This window comes from Corapipo altera, unplaced genomic scaffold (assembly GCF_003945725.1).
Source record: "Corapipo altera isolate COAL_440 unplaced genomic scaffold, ASM394572v1 104, whole genome shotgun sequence".
NCBI lineage: Eukaryota > Metazoa > Chordata > Aves > Passeriformes > Pipridae > Corapipo > Corapipo altera.
Window position 1 is genome coordinate 4,445,798 of NW_020884920.1, and position 19,790 is coordinate 4,465,587.

A 19,790-nucleotide genomic window follows, 5' to 3' on the forward strand; every position below is an offset into this window, starting at 1 on the left:
CCTTACCTTCTTCAGGAGCCCCCGCCCCTCCCCTCAGCAGGAGAAAAGCTTCCAGAAAAGCATCTGGTCCAGATTTAAAGGCATTAAGAGACAGAGATTGGTGGCTTGTTCTAATAGCTAATCATTATTAAAAGATCTCTCCTTATTTCAAAGATAGATTTGTCTGGCTTCTGCTTCCAGGAAGAGGTGGTTATTATGCCTTTCCCTGGTAGATTAAGTTACCTCTTTGTACCAGTGTATCCTACCCATGACAAATGCTGTAATCAAGTCACCTCTCAGCGTCCCCCTTTGCTAAATTAAATGGGCTTTGCTCTTAAGTCTTGCTTAGCCCTGGCCCTTCCTGTGGTGATTAGAGTGAGTGGCTGGCAGGGATTTTTTTTTTTAATGGGTAGAAAACTTCCTTATGGGGAAAGGGATGGAGCCGATGGGACCCAAGTGACCATCAGTTGTGGGTGGAAACTATCAACCACCAGTCACTCAACCCGGATTCAGACCCATGACCAGCCTGAGGAATGATGATTAAGAATTTCTCCAGGTTATTTCAGTGCATGAGCCCCATTCCCTGCGGCAGCCAGGTGTAAAAGCCAGGAGGAAAATCCAGGATGGCAAATACAGGGGCTCTGTGTCCACCAGGCCATTAACCTCTCTGTAAATAGCATCCCACAGACTCTCTCCGCTCTCCTTCAGCCGTGACGTACCATTCAAGACATTTAAACTGTCACTTGGACACAACATGATGTCCCCTGAGGTCCCCAAAGGAGGCAATGCCCGTAGGAAACAAATCCTCCTGGAGCCCAAGGGGGACCAAGGTCACTCGGGGAAGATTTGTTGGGTCAGTCTCAGGTGACTGGGCTCGTTCTGCCTGGTCGTTTTCCCATCTCCGGGCTCCCTGCATGGCTGAGCTGATCTTGTCCCCTGGATAAATCCCATCAGGAAGTGCAGTGGAGCAAGTGGTACTCACGGATGAGGTCATGTGAGAAGGGGGCACTCTGCAGAGCCCCCCATCCTGCCAAGCATCCCAGCAGCCCCTTCCCATGCAGGGAGGAAAATCATCCTTCCTGCAGGACAAGGAAAATTCAGGTGCGTGGTTTCTGCTCCGACCTAGAGGCAGCAGAATGGATATTTGCTAAAATGTTCTTAAAAAAAAAAAAAAAAATCTCTGTTTGTCCTGCTGGCCCCAGTCTTGCTCAAAGTTTGCTCCACATACATCCTGTATGTGTGACAACTGACAGACTTAGAACCACGTTGGAAGTTGGCTACAGGCAGACACTTCCCTAGGATCTTTAAAATATACATCACGACGCGAGATATTTTAAATAGATCAAAATACATTTATTACATATTTATATTATTTTCTCTAGTCTATTTATATCTTTTGGAGACTCTTATATATAATATATATAATATATTTAAAATAACATAAAATTAGCCAGTTTTGTCATCTGAAATACATTTTACAAATATATATATACATTGTCACATATATCTCAAATATATGTGCAATGAGACAGAGAAACACCAAAGGTGGAAAAGGTACAGATACTTCATTGCATCCCTCGGCTTCTCTACCACCATCGCCCCAGTGAACAGACTCAGTGTTTTACCCCTGGGAAACCAGTGCTCCCAGTTGCCAACCTGCCTGTGTGAACTAATTCTGGGTCCCAGCCCCCAAACCACGTGGGACCAAGCCTGGGGGAGCACTGGGGTGTGTTTGGGGGAGGATGGAGGAAAGATGGGCACCCTGGGAGTGGGCAGCAGGACAGCTGTGCACAACTGGTGGACAAGGTGATGGGGGGCATCGGGTTGGGCACCATCCCACATCCCACCCCTGCTCATAACGCATCCAGATCCTGCCCTGTGCCAACCCTCCGTGGCAGCATTCCTGAACTGGGGGGGGGGATGTGAAGAGCAGGATGGGACCGGAGTGCCACACCCAGCTGTCACAAACTCGTTTCAGTGTGCAAGAAATGACAGGGGGAAACACACAGAGGGGATTCTTTTGGTTGTCAGCACAAGAGGAAAGGAAAGAGCAGGAGGGTTTAAAAATAAACGTATTTGTTCTGCCTTATTAAAGATAGAAAAGGTGGCTCTGAAATCATCTCCTACAAAAGGTTTGAAGGTCAAGCAGGCACCGAATCGCGAAAGGTTGAGCGCTAAGTGATTGTCCCAGCCCGAAAAGACTAAGTGCACTAAACTGGGTTGTGAGAAGCTAAGGCTCGTCCCAACAGCCCCCAGCCCCAGGCACCCCCTGCCCGGCCCAGTGGGGACCCTGCACCTGGCAGGACACAGGATGCTCTTTCCAGAGGTGGATTTGGAGTGCAGGGCTGCAGCTTCCTGCTTTCACTGGTGCATCTCTGTGGGGTGAAACCGAGTGGGAGCAGCAGCGGGTCCAGCCCCTGGTCCCCAACCAGGGTGGCTGCTGCTGCCAGAGCTGCCCCAAGCCCCGGCCGAGGGCAAACCCTACGGGAGGCTGGCCAAGAGGATTAGTGGCTCTCTCCTTTCTCGGACTGCTGCCATCCTCCAAGGATCAAGTGTAATGCTGGAGTTAACTCCAAGGATGGAGCCGGTTCGCTGAAGGAAATGGCCGGCGGCTGTTTTGGGGGGGACATTTCCCCTCGCTCGGCTCCAAACCCCTTCCCACAGGGATGCTGCTCATCCGTGCTGTGACAAACACCAAAACCCCACACCGAGAGCAGCCCTGTGCCTTCCCAACCCCTCCAGTGAAGGGAAGTGCTTCCTTCACCTTGTTTTTCTTTTTTACCACTTTCTTTGACAATTTATGCGATTGAAACTATGACTGGGCAGCCTTCCTGATGCTCCCTGATGGTAGGAAAAAAGACCAGTAGCTCAGAGCACTCATAGGTAGGCAAAAATAATATTAATACACTATGTACTGGTGTGGTCCATGGCCAGGACAAGGACTATACAGTATATTTAGGACGACTCACCAGAGCTAGACCCTCACTAGCAGGGTTTGGGGCAGGGAGTGAGTGAACAGGGTCTGGGGAGGGTCCAAAACCCCCTCATCCTTTTAGCCTCGGGCACTCCCCATCCTAGTTCACATCCTCCTACACAGCAGTTTAAAAATACATCTGTATATATTATTCTATTCTCCCAGGTAACACTGTACAATCATAGAAGTTTCTTTAAAAGCAATAATTTACTTAAAGACATCTCTATTTCTCTTTTGTTTTTATACAAATATTTACTGTGATATATATATATATATATATAAAGAAATTAACCCTCTGAGAACTCTACAGCAGCAAGATGTGCACCATTTTTTGTTTTTTTTGTAATAACTATTATTTATTCAAAAGAACCTAAAACCACTTAAAAGCATTTTTTTAAAAAAATAAATAAGTAGTGCTCACACAAAATCTCTCTGCATCCCCGCCCCTGCATCCTTCCCAACCCCCCAGATGCTATGGTGCAAAAAGTGGGGGGCAAACCCCTCCCCCCTGGGAGCAAAGGGACTGGTGATGGGATGGCATCCACCTTCACTGCCTCAGAAACATAAATGCCGTGGCTGGAACTCAGTGGCACATCCCTACGTGCCCCCACTTTCGGGGACAACCCATCTAGGGTACTCAGTGCCAAAAAAGCTGCCTCCCGGCACTGCTCCTGGAGATGTTTTCTCCCAGTGGCCGGTTTTTAGGAGCAGCCAAAAATGATGCAGCCCCTTGGTTGGCAGCGTGGGGTGATGGTGATGACCACTGGTGGGAAGAATCTCCACAGGGATGAAGCCCCAACAGGGTGCTCGGTGGCACGGGGCAGGGGGACACGCTGGGGTATCCCATCCCTAGAGCCCTTGGCAAGAAGGAGATGGAGATGGGGACACAGGACAAATCCTGCCTCTGCCACCTGTGTTTGGACACACCACAGCAAGTTATGGCTCCAGGACATGGCTTCACTGACGTGGGCTGGGGGGAGGAAAGCACCGGGAGCCCGTCACAGCCCAAACACGGCAGGGGACCCCGCTCTCGAGCCCTTCTCCCCAAGCATGGGTGCTGCCAGGGCTCCATCCCCAGGGTCGGATGTGGGATGCCCACGGCTACAAAGCTTTTCCCATGGCCACAGGGAGCAGGGAGCCTGATTTTGGCTCCCAGAGCACCAATGAGCAGCACGGATGGATGAAGGGACCCGCAACCTGCATCTTCCTGACTCCTTCCTTCTGTGCAACGGTGGGGAGCAGGGCAGGAGCGAAGGCTTCCCATGCATGGGCTGGTTTGCCCTATGCTGGAGCAAAAGCTAAGCCAGCTTGTCACCAAGGCCAGCCTAAAACACGGTGGATGAGGGGATGTGGGTGCTGCAGAGCAAAGGAAATGTGCCCCAGTGGGGGGGGGTGCAAAAGGGGGTGCTGTGGAGGAGGGCTGGGGTGTGGGATGAGTTCGCATCTCTAAGGCACAATCCACCTTGAGGCTGGGACACAGGGGTGGGTTGAAGCTCAAGACTGGGTGATTTCCTCGACTGGCACCTCTTGTTTTGGGAAAAACATCTGCCTCTGAAGCAGGACCCTCTGGTGAATAGGGAATTCATAAATCCCAGCCCCGGCACAGAGGTGGCTCCTGTGTTAGAAGAAGTGCAACCCTACAGCATAATTTTCACATTGGTTTCCATGTTTAAAAATATTCTTCAAGGAAGAAAAATACCAAATTGGTTGGAAAGGTGGGAAAATACCCAATTTTGACAGCTTTCCACTCTCCTTTTTGTGCTTCTCATTATTTTGTCCCAGTCGTGATGGAATTTATGAATTCCCCATCAGAGATTTTGGGGGAGACCCAACACTCAGCAACTGATGTTCCAGACCCCATTTCCACCCTGAAAATCAGTATTTCCAGATATTGGCTAATTACTGTGTTTACAATGCTTTTTTCTATCACAGTCCTTCTTATCCTTATTACCTCCTTTGCCAGTAATTCCTCTACTTGCTTTCACTGCCACAGACCTGCAGTCACTTACATCTGTTTTCTGCCTATGAAACCATGCCAGTGGAAAACAAACACCCCAAAACTGAGTGCCGTCTTGACTTCTAGCTCTTGCATCTGCCCAACAAGTCACCCCCCCTCAAAGGACCCCAGTGGCTTCTTCATTCCCTTGTTCATTTTTAAAAAATACTGAATGACTTCTTTCAGATTTAATATTATTATTATTATTATTGTTATAATTATAATAATAATTATTATTATTATTTTGGTAAACAGTCTCCCAAACGGTACGGTGAAAAAATTAAAAACCCTCTCACCTCCCTCCCCCGTTTTTTCCCCAAATTAAAAAGAAGTACGTTAACGTTGCATGTTATTTCAAGTGTTGTTCTTGTGCAACTGAACCAGACCACCTGCCGAAGGAGCAATTTTTTTTGTTGTTGCTGCTCAGTTAAAAAATAAAAGGAAAAAAAACCCCCAAACTAGAAAGAGAGAGAGAGAGTAAGATTCGTTTCCTGATATTTCCTCTTTTTTGGATCTCGCAGTGCTCGGCTCCAAGACAAGGCTGGCGTTTTCCCCCGCGGGGGGGAGCAAAACCCCGCGGGGCCGTGTGGGGCCAGCGCCTGCCTGCGCCCCACGGACCCTCCTCTCTTCATCTGTCCATCCATCCGTCTGTCTGTCCATTCCCCCCGCAGCCGCCGGCCCCGCCGCGGGCGCCGGGCGTGGGACACGCGCCGTGGGCTGCCACCGTCCCCTCCTGCAGACCGCTCAGTGGTTATTGCGATGAAACTGAAAACTATGAACGAGACTAATTTCTCAAGCATTCCTATGGCACTTGCATTGTTCTGCATAATTTTGAGCGGGTTTTAGGGGAAGAGATTAGAGGAAGGAAAAAAAATACCCTTGGAAAAGTCAGCGGAAGGACCAAGAGTCATATTTCCGACTCCCTCCTGTACGACCGTTGATCCAACGCTATTGTGGCTTGAAGCCTGTCGAACTCGTGCCTGTTGTCCGGGCTGATGTCCTCCAAACCCCGGCTGTCATCGTCTTCCTCTTCCTCGTCGCGGCTCATGAAGGCCAGCTCGTTCTCGTAGCAGAAGGAGTTGGTGCTGGGCAGCAGGAATTTGTTCTCCACCAAGTCCTTGGCGCTGCAACGAGGTGTGGACGGGACCTCGTAGGTTTTGTGGAAGTGGGAATAGTCTACTTTGTACTGGTTTTTCTCCTCAAACAAGACGGGCTCAAAGCGGTGGCCCCAGAGGATCTCACTGGCCAGGTAGGAGCTCCGAGCTTGCGTCGTCATGGCTGTGGCCTCTACCATGCCTTCCAGGATGACGACGATCTCAAAGTCATCTGTCTCCAAGTCCTGGCGGCTGATCCCAAACAAGGGGCTGTCTTCGTTGATCTCGTGGAGAATGGTGATGGGGGACACCAAGAAAATACGGTCCAAGCCTTTATCAAACCCCACGTCGATGTCTATTTGGTCGAGGGGTATGTATTCCCCTTCCTCTGTGATCCTGGGCTTAATTAGCTGAGCTCGTACGTGGGCTTCTACTATGTGGCTTTTACGGAGGTTCCCAACTCTCCACATCAGGCAGAGTTTTCCATCTCTCATTGCCACTACTGCATTATGGCTGAAAAGTAATGTCTGGGCTCTTTTTTTGGGCCTGGCCATTTTTGCCATTATTGCACCAATCATGAAAGAGTCAATTATACACCCCACGATGGACTGAACCACCACCATGAAGACCGCGAGCGGACACTCCTCCGTCACGCAGCGGAAGCCGTAACCAATAGTCGTTTGGGTCTCAATGGAGAACAGAAAAGCAGCCACAAAGCCATTGACCTGCAGAACGCAAGGCTTGAAGGTATCATCTCCACCCGGGTTTTCTAGGTCTCCATGAATGAGTGCAATTAACCAGAAAATCAGCCCAAACAATAACCAGGACACCAGAAACGCCAAGGAAAAGAGCAAGAGCATATACCTCCAGCGGATGTCAACACACGTGGTGAACATGTCTGCAATGTACCTCTGTGGCTTGTCATCCATGTTGGTGAACTCCACATTGCACTGACCGTTCTTCTTTACAAACCTGTTTCTGCATTTCCTCCTCGTGTGGATTTTCCCGTTGCCAAAGCCGTTGATACCTGGCATGGTGGTCAACCTCAGCCCGTCTTCCTCGGAGGACACGATGCTGTAAGGGTTGACTCTGCCTGTGGTCATCCCTGAGCCAAGCCCACAGTGAAGATGAAGGGTCCTGCGATTCCCAGTGTCCCCCTGACCCACCCCTGCCCACCCCCCAGATTCTGTTGCGGTGGAAGGGAAGTCCCAAAATTCCTCGTCTTGGCTGCCACGTCACCACACTGATCCCGTGAGAGGCTCTGCAATGAGAAAACAAAGACACGGCCGTTACCTCTCATGGCAATGGGACCCAAGGGGCTGTTTGGCCATGGGCCTGATGGGGTGCATGTTGAGTGACAACCCCTCCACTGCCCTAACTCTTCCTTCTATGGACAGGCTGCTCCCAAAAAACACAGAGGAGGAAGGAAGAATGTCTTAGATTTTGTTCTTTTGTAGCACAAACTGAGTGAGGAAACCTTGCTGGGGTGATGCAGCATTTGTGGAACCCTCAACAACTCCAGTGGATGAAAAACCTTGGGTAGCACTGGAATTTCTCCAGCTCCATTTTCTCATGAACTCTGCAGCTGGAGAGGCAAGCAGAGAGGCAGAGCTGTTCTCCTCAGGACACCGATATCAATAAAGGTACATCCGGAAGCAGCTCCTTCGGTTCACATTGCCCCTGCCAGATGGATCAATGCCCAGCCCAGCGCCCGACCTCCCAGCACCGGCTCTTCTGGGGTCAAGGGAAAGCACAGAGAGATGTGGATTTAACCTCTGTCCTTCTGCCCAAGGATGGGAGAGCACACAGCCAATGTGCAGCTGGTTGGAGAAGGCCCCGGGAAGGCACTCGCTCAGGGCAGATGTCCTGAGGAACAACTTTCCCAACGTATCCACTGGGACATGGAGCCATCTACGGTCACGGATGGGTTTTGCTGGCCAGGCCTTATGAAGGAACAGCTGCCACTTGGGAAGGGGGAACTGTTTTGGTCCCTTCTGGAGGGCTCAGCTGCAGGGTCAAGGACCTACACTCAACTTTGCCTGGGGGAGAGGTGACATGGACACAGGGGAGGTGGCCCAAGGTCGGTGGGCTCCTCAGTGCAGGTGAGGCTGTGGTGGGGGAACCCAGTGGAACCCTGCCAGGCTGCTGGACACCCCCAGCCCCTCATAGGACTGCATCAGAGAGTGAACAGGATTGTGGAGAAGCCCTGTGGCACATCCCAAGCACCCCAAAGAGATGGCACTGCAGGAACACTCCTCAAACCATCTCCTGCCACAGGTCACCTCTTATTCAGCGCCATGGGATGTGTCACTGGGGATGGAACCACCTTGCTGGCACTGAGCCCTTCACAGGGCAACAATGTGGTGAGGGATCAGGTGCAGAGCCCCCCACAACACCCCGTCCTCGCAGCACAGAGGCAGCAGCTCCTGCCTGGGGGCAGAGGTGAACCCGCCGGGCTGTACGTGCTGTGCCGGATCCGCTGCCCGCTCGATGCAGTCGATTCCTGCAATCAGCTCCAGCGCCTGGGGACACACTGGGACAAGCACACCCTTTCCATTACACAGTGACCAGCACCAGGGAGCACTGCCAGGCACAGCCTGCCTGGGGCTGCATCAGCCCGGCTCACAGTGATACCCTGGACTGCCTTTTGCTGAAGTGCTCCCCAAATTCAGCTTGGGAAACAGAAATCCCTCCAGAAGCTCAACACTGCAAGCAGGAGCACTGCCCAAACCTCCCAGGTGCTGACCACAAATCCATGTGTGCCACCACCTTACACCAAGCAACACATTTCTGCCTGCTCCGATCTGGGCACAACCATTTTTTATCCACAAAGTTGATTTTTCAAATGCCACAGTTGTTTGCTGGCGCCTCAGCAGACCAAAGGATTGCTTGCACATGGCTGGGGCCATCAGCATGAGAGCCTTTCCCTCCTTAGAGACATGGGAAATAATAAAATAGACACAAACAGCTAATGTTAATGGGCAATATTTACAACCCTATAGTCACTAGAAGTCATATGGGACCAAAGAGGCCTTACAGAGCTGACCTGTCAGGCCAGCTGCAGGTTCACGCTGCCCGACTTCAACCTGGTCTCTCATCCCGAGTCTTCCTCCCGATCATCCTGGCTACATCCAATAATTTCTCTCCTCTTTTTTTTTAACGAGAACTGAGCACGTGGGACCAGAAAAGGCTGCTCCTCCATCACCCCTCCAGCTCACCCCACGGAATGTGCTGAGTGCTTTTGTCACAGGATGAATTTAGAGTTGGGTTTTTTTTAATTAATTCTAGATGCATTTGAGAAGTCAACAAAATGCAGTGAGCTCCCAGTGACCTGTGAGAGGATTAGCTGGGGTCTGGATTAACTGTGCTGGAAGGGGAGATATGCCTGGGTGACTGAAGAGGCAGCAGCCCTGGCTTAACCTGGGGTGAGGTTCCCAGGGACCTTCATGCTCCCCAGTCACCACCACTGCTCCACCCTTCCTGCACCCTTTTCCCCATCCCTTCTTCCTTCCCTCCATTTTTGCTTTCTCTGTCCCTTCCTTTCTTCCTTCTTTTTTCTTCCTTTCTTTCTTCTCCACTCCTTCCTTCCTTCCTTCCTTCCCTCCTTCCCTTTCCTCCCCTTCCTCCCATGTCACAGAGGGTTTCAGGGACCCCTCTGCTGCAGGACAATGCCAGGACGGACCCAAGGGTCTGACATTGTTTTGGGTACAGGGCAGCTCTTGTGACAAAGCCCATGCCCCCATTGTTCCCCAAGGCCACGGGACTGAGTCCTTCCCGAAGCACCGGAGCTACGGGGAGGACCAATCACCCCCCCATCCCAGGCCAGCAGGGGCACCATGGGGAGACTGCAGCTAAATAAAGGCAGCAAAGTGGATCTGCCGGAGCAGGAGGCCGCCTGCGGCTCGTGCTTTATTTAGCACAGTTTTGTTTGGAAATACACTTTCTCAAGTTCGCTGGAAGCCGAATTTCTGGTTTGGTTTAAATTTGAAGGCTGGAGCCCCACGCTGCCACTGCGGGAGGCTCGGGCTGGGAGAGAGCTCATGCAAACACTTGGAAACTCATGGCTGGACAGGCTCTGATGAGGGACCGGCTGGCAACCATGTCCCCACGGTCACCTTACATCTCCTTGGGTCAGGAGTGCATCCTCCAGCATCACCCTGGCATCTCCCCACAACCAGCACTGCCCCAGGGGGCTGGTGGAGGTGTTACAGGGGGTTACATCCCCCTCCCAGCCTCTTTCCCAGGAGTTTCACACCCCTGGCCATCACAGTTTTACCTCACAGGAACAACCCCAAAACTTCCCCTCATAATCACTGCCCATTAATCCCATTCCCAGCCCAGCTTCAGTGTGGACAAGCCCATGCTGGGTGTCGGGCAGGACCAGGACCATCCCCTGCTGCTCGTGCCACGTGTCCTGTGCAGCGCTAATAGTGTTAACACGTCGGAAACAAAACAGGCTCATAACATTAGTTTCGGGAATGAACGGCCCCTGGCTCCCCGTGGCTCCAAAGGCAGTGACACCACAGACTGCCCCAGCTAATGAGCTGACACGAGAGGCAACAACTCCTGCCACGAAACTGCAGCAACCCAACTCCCACCGCGGAGCAGTTTCCCGCAGAGAATCCAAGTGTCTCCAGCAATCTGCCAACTGCACAGTTTAATTTTATTTATTTTATTTTTTTTTTTTTTAAAAAGGGGATGTTAAATGTTACAACAATATTAGGAACAGCCAACACGCTGGGAAAATGTGTCGGGTGCCAGGGAAGTCATTACTTAGATCTGGCTGAATGTGTCAATGCGATTTATCATCACACCTTTCCCTGTACCTCTGGAGGGGACGCTTTTTGGAGCCATCAGGGCTACCCCCCACTCTTGCATCCTCCCAGCACTGATTTTCTCATGGAATTGTGCAGGCAACCAGGCTGTGTTCAGGTGGAATCGGCCCGGTGGGGACTTGGAGGAGCTGAGTTTGGGGACGCAGGTCCTCTGGCCGCGGGGGTGGGAGAGGTGATCGTGTGGGAGGGGTCGGTGTGAGGAGGTCACACTCGGAGCTGCTGCCTGCCCTGTGCCGGGAGATAACACTGCCCTGCGCCGGGAGACAGCGCTGCTATCTCCCGCAGTGATGCCCTTCATGGCCCAGCAGCAGGACAGCAATGTCAGCGGCGAGGAGAGAGCTCTGCTCCCAACCTGGGACTGCTCAGTCAAGAGTGCCCAAGTCTCTCCTGCTCATCCCGTTCCAACAAAGCGACCCGGCACTGAGCACCCACAAGGCGAGGGGAGAGCAGCAGAGCTGGGGGCTCCCCGAGCTGTGCTGGGGCAGCACCAGTGCCTGAATAACTCCCTCCTCTGACGCCCTGTCTTTGAGCGCTTCCAATAAATTAAGGGTCAGCACAAGGCAGGGCCAGTACATCTCACAATGTATCTGGAGAATAGATGGCTCCCTGTTTCCCCTCCACTGCCAGGGAGGACAGGCAAGAGGCTGCTACCACAGTGCATCCCTAATGACAAAAACCTGCTCTGTTTTGGCAGGGACACAGGTAGAAAACAGCCATGGGCACACACCCTTCTGCTGGACCCCCAAACACAACCCCCTAATGCCAGTGAGCAACTCAGAAATTGCTGTCTGCCAGCCTTGATGGCAAATGTAGAAGGAAAACTGAGGCACCTGGGAAAAGAAGGCCCTCAGTGGGAAGACCGGAGGTGACGGGGTGCCTGGAGAGATGCTGGCTCATCCCTGTCCCCCTGAACCACGTGTGGATGCCACGAGCATGGGAGGACGGAAAAGGGCCACGTGCAGCTTTCATCACTGCTGGGGCCAGGTGGCCTCTGCACAGTGACAAGCTTGTGCTTAAGCACCCTCAAACTCCTGATAAATGTGATCAGGGAGCTCCTGGGAAAGATCCTTTTGGAGGCTGCACTGAGCACACTGTGGGTCCCCAACTCCATGACACAATGAGGGGACTGAGCGTTCCAGTCTGGCTGCCTCCATGTCTATTCCAGCTCCAGCACCCAGCCCTGCTCCAGCACCCACACCCTACAGTGACAGGACCCCAGGGCTAAACATCCAGCCCCGCTGCCCCCACCACTCCCAGGTGATGCCCCCCCCTGCCCAACTGCAGTGTCAGGGAATGCTGCAGCTCCCACAGCCATCCCAACCCGCAGCCAGCTCTGCAAACCCTCAGGTCCTGAAATCCCATCTTACCCGCCTGGGAAACACTGCCTGTTTTTCCATCTGCTCGAATCCATACGGCTGGACAGCGGGACATGGCTGGGGTTAAGGATGAGGGCAAGGGGAGGTGCAGGCCTTGGCAGGGACCTGCACCAGGGGCTGCAAAAGGATGTCTCAAAAGCCCAGGGGATGCAGCCAGATTGCCCTGTTCCTGTGACACCCACCCAAACCTCTGGGGTACCCACACACCCCTCCCCACAGCCCCCTCAGCTGCCCTGGCTCGGGGGACGGGTGTTAATACCCCAGGAAATCACCCTGGGAAGGGGCAGAGCACCAGCTACTCCCCAGGCAGGGGGTTCTCCGGCCGGATCCCGGAGGAAGGGGTCAGCCCTTACCTGGTGTGTGCCCTGGGGGGTCTCCCCAGCGCTCCCCGGCCATGGCTGCAGGCCACAGGGTGCCCCGTGGCCCTGCTGCAGCCCAGGCAAGAGACAGAGAGTTTTAATTGAATTTCTAGATTATCCTGGGGGAGAAATTGTAATCTCCTTAAATCCAACCTCTGGTCAAGTCCCGTAACCTACTGTCCTGCGCCGGGGAAGGGATTTAGTGAGGGGGAGGGGAGGCTTCCCTGCCTGCTGATGCTCTGGACCCTGCACCCAGCAGGAGTTGTCCTGCAGGGTGTCAGAGATCTGTTCCGGAAGCCCCGTGGCCCCAGGAATTAAGGTTCTGCAGTGGCAATGCCCTGTCCCTGCTCCCCATGTCCTGCCAGGGTGACCAGTGTCCTGGGAGCCACCCAGAGCTGCTGTGGTCGGGACTCCAGTGAAGGAGATGGTTGGTGCTGCATCAGCAGCATCTTTGGAGGGTGAAGAGGAGTCCATCGGGTGGGATTTATGGCTGGGAGGTGTCTGGGGCTTTGAACTGAAATATCACCCAGCTCAGCTGTGCCTGGGGTCCTGGTGGGTTGTGCAAGTCCCCAGGAATGTCCTGTTCCCTGCCCAGGCTGTGGTGGGTGCCTCCCTCCCAAAAATCTCCATCCCTGGACCGTGTAGGCCAGAGGATTTCTTGGGTGGATGGGTGATCTTGGCCATCTCCACATGACCCTGGTCCCTCCTGCATGCTTCCAAATCTGGATACATGCTGGGCTCCATTCCCATCCTCAAACCCTCCCCAGCAATGGGGCTGAGGCAGATGATGGCAGAGCTGGAATCAACCAGTCATGCTCCTGTCTACCATTACTGGGGCCTCTGCAGGGACATGGATTTCCATTGGGAATGGCAGGTTCCCATCTAGCCATGATGGGAACATGCCAAGAAGCTCAGGGGATAAGCAACAACCCTGCCCCAGCTCTGGCCCTGAGCAAGGCAGGAGCACCCAGCTGCTAAAAACTACCGTGGGAAGAAAGGGAACAGTGGGACAGAAAGGGCAAATGTCTCCAAGTGGATTTTATCACCAACCAGATGGAGATGAGCTGAGGGACACAGGGCTGAGGGGCTCCTATCCTGAAGGTAGCACCAGAGAAGTGCTTGGAAGCACACCTGGGATATCACAGGCATTTCAAGAGCTCTCTCACACCTTAGGGTCAGAGGCAAAAGATGATGGATCTGAAGCCGTTCAGCCCACAGCAGGACTCATCCCGCACCTCCTGGTTGCCCAGATCCTATCCAGGTCTCTTTCCCAAAACCCCCAAGGCATTTTTTTCCTTGCTCTCACCCAACACAAACCCCCCTACTCCAGGAGCCATGTCTCCTGCTCGAGGGAAATCCCGTGTGTGGGCAGAGCCCATGCCCAGGAAATGTTTATCTTGAAGGTGCAACGGCAGGTTGGGAGTGATGGAGCTGCCAGCAGGAGCTGTGAGCTGTGGGGAAAGCAACGCTGAGGCACTCAGCACTGCTCTCCCCGTGGTGGAATTCCAGCTGGGAATTGGCATGGAAAGGAGCAGAATGACCAGGAGAACCAGGATCCCTTCATGCAAGGGGAGATGGGATATAAGCAAGGCTGAGCCATCAACCGCTCATCAGTACCCTCCACTCTTTTTTGGGCTTTAAACCCACTATTATTCCTGCTCAATCCAAGCATTACCAACTGTTCAACTCCTGGTGAGAAACACAGACCGTACTTCGCTATCAGGTGATTTTCCTGGCTCCATGTCCGTGCCAGGGTAAAGTTGTCATTTCCACCCTGAAGCATTTTAATTCCAACATCACCATGAGTTAAGGTGTCAGCAGAGCTCTAAACTTCACTGTTAACCCCAGCAACAAGGGAAGAGATGGGGAGGAAGGACACACCACACTCGAGAAGTGCTGCCCTCCTGGCTCTACTTACCCCGCGACGGCAGCGAGAGCCGCGGATGCTGAGCCCGATGCCGGCGGCCGAGCGAGCGACGGGGACTTTGCCGCTGTCCTGGCTAATTTCCCCGAGCTCAGATTACAACCTCACTTCTTCCCTACATGTACAGGAGCTGGCACCTCAGCTCTGGCCATGGGGAGCCACTGCCAGTGAGGCGGACGTGCTCCTTCGGTGGTATTTCCAAGGGGCAGGGAGGGAAATCGCGGTGCGAGAGTGGTAGGAAGCCCAAGATGCCTTAGTGGTCTCAGGGGGTTGGAATAGAAGAAGCTTGAGGGGGTTTTCAGAGATATTTGGGATGTGAAGGACCAGCCAGAAGCATGGGACACATTCAGACAAGTGGGATCAGATGGTGGGACCAGGTAGTCCGTGTTCCAAGGCAAGATCAGCTTGTTCTTGTCATTTAACGATGGCCATGACAAAAACCCCATTTTAAACATTTCTCAGGAGAGGAACAAAAGTCCCCCTCCTTTTCTGTTGGGGGTGACAAACACCCCTGGCACACACATGGAGTTGCCTGGCATCTTCAAGATGAAAAAGACCTTTTCACTGCTCTGCTGCTAGTAGTTTTCCTTCAGCTCATGGCTCGGCCCAAACCAGTTCATGAGTTTTAGTGCCTTAATTCCTGCAAGGGCTCCCTTTAATGTTCCCGTTGCTCAAACTGAGACTGTTGGAAATCTCCTTTCCAGGGGGTACCAGGTTTCTGGTCCCATGTTTCTGCCCTTTCCACCTTTCCCTGACATCACTGGAGAGATGAACACCCCCAGACTTCAGGCATTACCCCAAACCCACGTAGCTACAAGGGCAGTAAAGGCAGGGCAGGGTATTTTGGGGACCATCTTCATCTGCTGCACTGAAGATTTAGCACAGGCGTTGCGTAACGCCGGGGGGGCTCCATGCTCCCCATCCCCTCTCGCCGTCAGAGATCAGAGACTCGATTAATCCTCATCATTCCCTGCCCACGGGTACCAGCTCTGGGTGCCCTCTCAGCCCGACCCCAAATCTCTGCCCGATGTCGGCATCCGCCGAGGCTGGTACCCCACAACCCGGGGGTGAGGTCCTGAGGGACACCCCCCTGATACCACCCAGGGCACCCACTGTCCCTCCCAGGCCACTCCCCTCGCTTGGGAAACCCTTTTCAAGTGGAGGTGGCCGTGAAGGTACCCACCGGACAGACATTGGGATCCCTAAAATAACTCATTATTTCTGCACCCCAGCCTTGGGTGCTGTCGTGCATCACTTCCTTAAGGGGCCCAGCAGCCACAGACCCTGCAGGCAAAGACCTGGGCATTTAAGGCATTTTATAAGGTCATTTTTAAACCATCAAGGTTTGGTGCACATCTGCTTGTGTTCCTCCCTCCCCGCTCCTTTGCACAGCGCAGATCACTGACGGATGGCTCACTCAGGCACACACTTCAGGATCACAACAGCAATGGAGGGATCCCTATTTTTTTTTTGACCAACCCTAAAATAACAACCCCCACATGTGTCCTTGGGCAACCCTACAACGAACAAGGCAATTGCAAAGCCTGACGTTGGTGAGCCTGGGCACTGCTGCGCACGCACAAATGGGATGATGAGGAGAAGGGCACCAGCAAGACAAACCAAAATGCTGTCAAGGGAAGGTTTTGGAGGGTAAAGATGGTAACATGCTGCTGCCAACCAAGACAGCCTGCAGAACCCCTGGGGTCCCAGTCCTGTCCACCAACATCCCTTGGAGAGGTAAAACCACATGTCATGCAGCATCCTGGCACAGCTGGGTGGCTGTGGCGGCAACGGGTGGGCACGGAGCAAAGGGATCCCATGGCTGGGGCAGGGGCCAGGTCTGGTGGCATTGAGGAGGATGGGACACAGTGACACATCCCCCCGTGAAGAACTGCACGGAGAGTTACACAACGCCGGCCCCGCCGCCCTTGGCTGTGTGTGCCGTGCGCGCTCCTATCGACACGGCCCCGGCCGCCCTCCAACATCCCTCCGGGGACAGAACTCTGCAAGTGGCGTAAATGCAAGTGCATGTGAGCAGGGGGACCTGCTCCAGCCCCCACCTCAAACTCTGGACCTCCTGAAGTGGTCACCAGCAATGCACCAGCATCCCATGGCCCCCTGGCTCAGCTGTGCCGATGGCAGGGCTTCGGGAGGGCTGGGGTGGTGCTGTGCAGAGCAGGGGAGCAGGATGAGCACTCATCCTGCTGGGAAAATACAGCAGCTAAGGAACTGCATGGCCTCCACCCAGGGATTTTTAGGACACGAAAGACCAGCCAGAAGGACGCAACAAATTCAAACCTTGGGGATGTGACCAGGTTAGGAGAAGGCAAGACGATGGTCATGCCCCAAAACCTCCTTCAAGCCTTTTGCAGGGCAGGAAGAAAAATTACCCTCTTTTTTTGTTGGAGGGGAAAAACACCGGTGCAGCTACCGACAGCAAGGAGCTGTCCCCTGAGCAGAGCAGTGGGATGAAGCAGGGATGCTTTTGTCCACAGAGAGGGGAAACTGAGGCATGGTGGCTGGATGGGCCCAAGCGTGGGGACAGGCTGCAGCCCCTGTCATCGCCTCCCCCCCAACCTGGCCTGGCCCCAGTTCGAGATATTTATAAAGCCGATAAGGGAGCAGAAAGAATTTTCCAAATGCCGAAGTTACGTAACCTCTCCTCGCCCTCCACGGACATCGTCTGTAATTACAGGCTTGGGGTGGGGGGAGAGCTCTCCGTGGTGGGGTTGGCAGGGGGCACTGCTGCCACCGTCACCCCAAAGGGCTTCACCCTCCTCTCCCTCACTGCAGCAGGTCCCCAGGGTCATCGTGCCACTGTGCCACCCTGTGGGACCCCATCCCTGAGGGACCTTGCTGGCTCTGTGGCCAGTCCCCCCACCCTGTGCAGGGGATCCCAAGTTTTTGTCTGGGTTCTGGGTGACTGATCCCCCCCAGGTGCCCGCACCCCTCCAGCCCATCCCAGCACGTGCTGGCTGTCATGACAGGTGACAACCTGAGCACAACTGACATTGCCATGGTGACTATTAATCACTGCTGCTGGGAGGACTCATGCAGATTCCTGCACCAGCACCTGCCCCCCACACAGTGCTGACCCCACTCCCAGCATCTTCAGGTACCCCCTGCCCTCCACCAGCCCCATTTCCATGACTTTTTGCCCTGTTACACACACAGGCAGCTTCCAAACCCTTCTCCATCACCTCACAGCTGCCTCCAAACCCACCAGTTGTGTCTCAGTTCCCCCAGCCCTGTGGTTTCCACCCCAGGGGAGGGTGGTGTGCCTTCCCCGGGATATTTTTCTCTCTCCCAACTTCGGCCAAGGCTGTGGAGTTGGAGGGATGCTGAGAGAAGGCTCCGTCGCTGTGGCAACCCGCCGTGGCCGTCTCCAGGCGACCGCCCAGGGATGCTGCAGAGATGCTCTGGAGGCAGAGTGAGAGGGACCAGGGCGGGGGGTGATGTATCCATAGGGATGCCACCCCCTCCTCCACTCCCCTACCTAAACCACAGCCTGGGTCTTTCTAACAGGGTGTTAAAACACCCAGAAAACGGCCACCGATTTGACTCAGGCAGCTGGCTGAGCACTGACAAGCTCATGGCACCCCAGGCCGGCTGGTGGGAACAGCGACAGGATGCTCCCGGGTGGGCACGGGGCCCCGCCGCTTCCAGGGCCACCTGCAGAGCTGTGGAAATCATTGTTGGAAATAAGCCCGTTAGCTTCTTAACCCTCATTAAGCAGCTTAGGGGGGACACGCGCCATCGTACGCAAACCCGGAGGCGGAGAAGGCCCTTGCTCGGGGCAGAGGGGTGACGGGATTTTCTGGGGTGCTGCAGGGACTACCACGGGGGGCACGGCCCCATCCACCCGGACAAGCTCCCACCCCTGCATCCATCCCCCCTGTTGCTCCCTGCCAGCCGGGACCACCGGCAGCTCCCGACGGCGCTGAGCGGCGGGCAGGGACGGCGCTGACGGGCTGTCACACCCGTGTGACGAGTGTGGGAGGTCTCAGCCGCAGCCCCGCCGAGGGGGGGGGAAGAGGGGGGCGGCTGTGACAGCGCGGGGCGACGGCCCGGCCAGCGCCCGACACGGCGGCTGCGGAACGGAGCGGGACGTTTCTAATCACTCCGCTTGGAAAAGGTCCCGTTTTCACATTTGTTAAATTAAAGGATGTCAGCGTCCGATGCCAAGCCCAGGCTTCCTCTGAAATTTAAACTAATGACAGCGAAGAAAATGAGCTGAAAACCAGAGCACAAGCGCTCCCACGTTGTCCAGCAGCACCAGCCGTCACCGTGGCAGGGTTTTACATGGCAGCTTGCAGAGCAGCAACCATCACAAAGATCTCAACTTTTTGCCCCAAAATCCAACCTTGCCCTCTCCGCTCAGTTAGAAAGTGCATTGCTGGCACTTGGAAAAGCCAGGTTACTGTGCTGGGGTCCCCAGAGAGACCACCATCCTCCTCCAGCCTCTCAAAGAACCAATATGTCCCTATTTTCCTGATACAGCTGCCCTGGGCAGCGGGGTTTATCAGCACGGAGTGGAAATGGGAGAGCAGAGTGGTGGGTGCAATGTCCAGATTTCTCCAGCTCTGATGATTCCTACAGCCAGCTCCATCCTGCCCGGCCCCACACAGGCAGGCAGAGGGGTCCTGGCAGAGCGGGGGGTGGGGGAGGTCACACAGCCCCTCACTGCCCCTCTTCCCCGTGGAAATACCTGGGCTCAGGCGAGGGCTTCTCTCCCGGCGCTCTCCGGGCTCCGCTGGGGTGGTTTTGTGCTGCAGCTGAGAAAACCACTGAGTGGTGGTTGGTGGTTTGTTTTTTGTTTTTTTTTTTTTTCCCTTTTATAATTTTCCCGGCGAGATAAAATTAAACAAACAAGCCCTTCTGGGAGCAGCACGAGGAAGGGAGCCTGCTTCCCTACAGATGTGCGTGTCCTCAGCGATTACAACCACCGAATTAAGCTTTCCCTGTGACTGGGACATTTGCACAATCCCACTCCTTCGCCTCCTGCTGTTTCACTGGTAGGAGACTGGCTGGCTCTGCAGCCTCCCTCCCCTGAGGTCATTACCTAAACACCTATTTTTCACAAAAAGAAATCAAGAATGTTTTTTTTTTTCCCCTGACCATCTCACCATCAAATTAGAGTGGTCTGGAGTGCAAGGCTGGGAGTGCTCAGCAAAGCAGCACATGCTGGAGGAGAACAGAACAGAATAGAATAGAATAGAATAGAATAGAATAGAATAGAATAGAATAGAATAG

General features: G+C 54.0%; 1 protein-coding gene across 1 annotated transcript in view; it reads right to left on the reverse strand.

The window, feature by feature from the left end:
- Positions 1–1,500: 1,500 nt before the first annotated feature.
- LOC113953458 (ATP-sensitive inward rectifier potassium channel 12) overlaps positions 1,501–19,790 on the reverse strand; it is a 34,479-nt gene continuing 16,189 nt past the window's right edge. Inside the window, exon 2 of the mRNA XM_027656630.1 lies at positions 1,501–7,304. Coding sequence (XP_027512431.1) covers positions 5,857–7,146 — 1,290 coding nt within the window. The 5' untranslated portion in view covers positions 7,147–7,304 and the 3' untranslated portion in view covers positions 1,501–5,856. The remainder of the gene's footprint in view (positions 7,305–19,790) is intronic.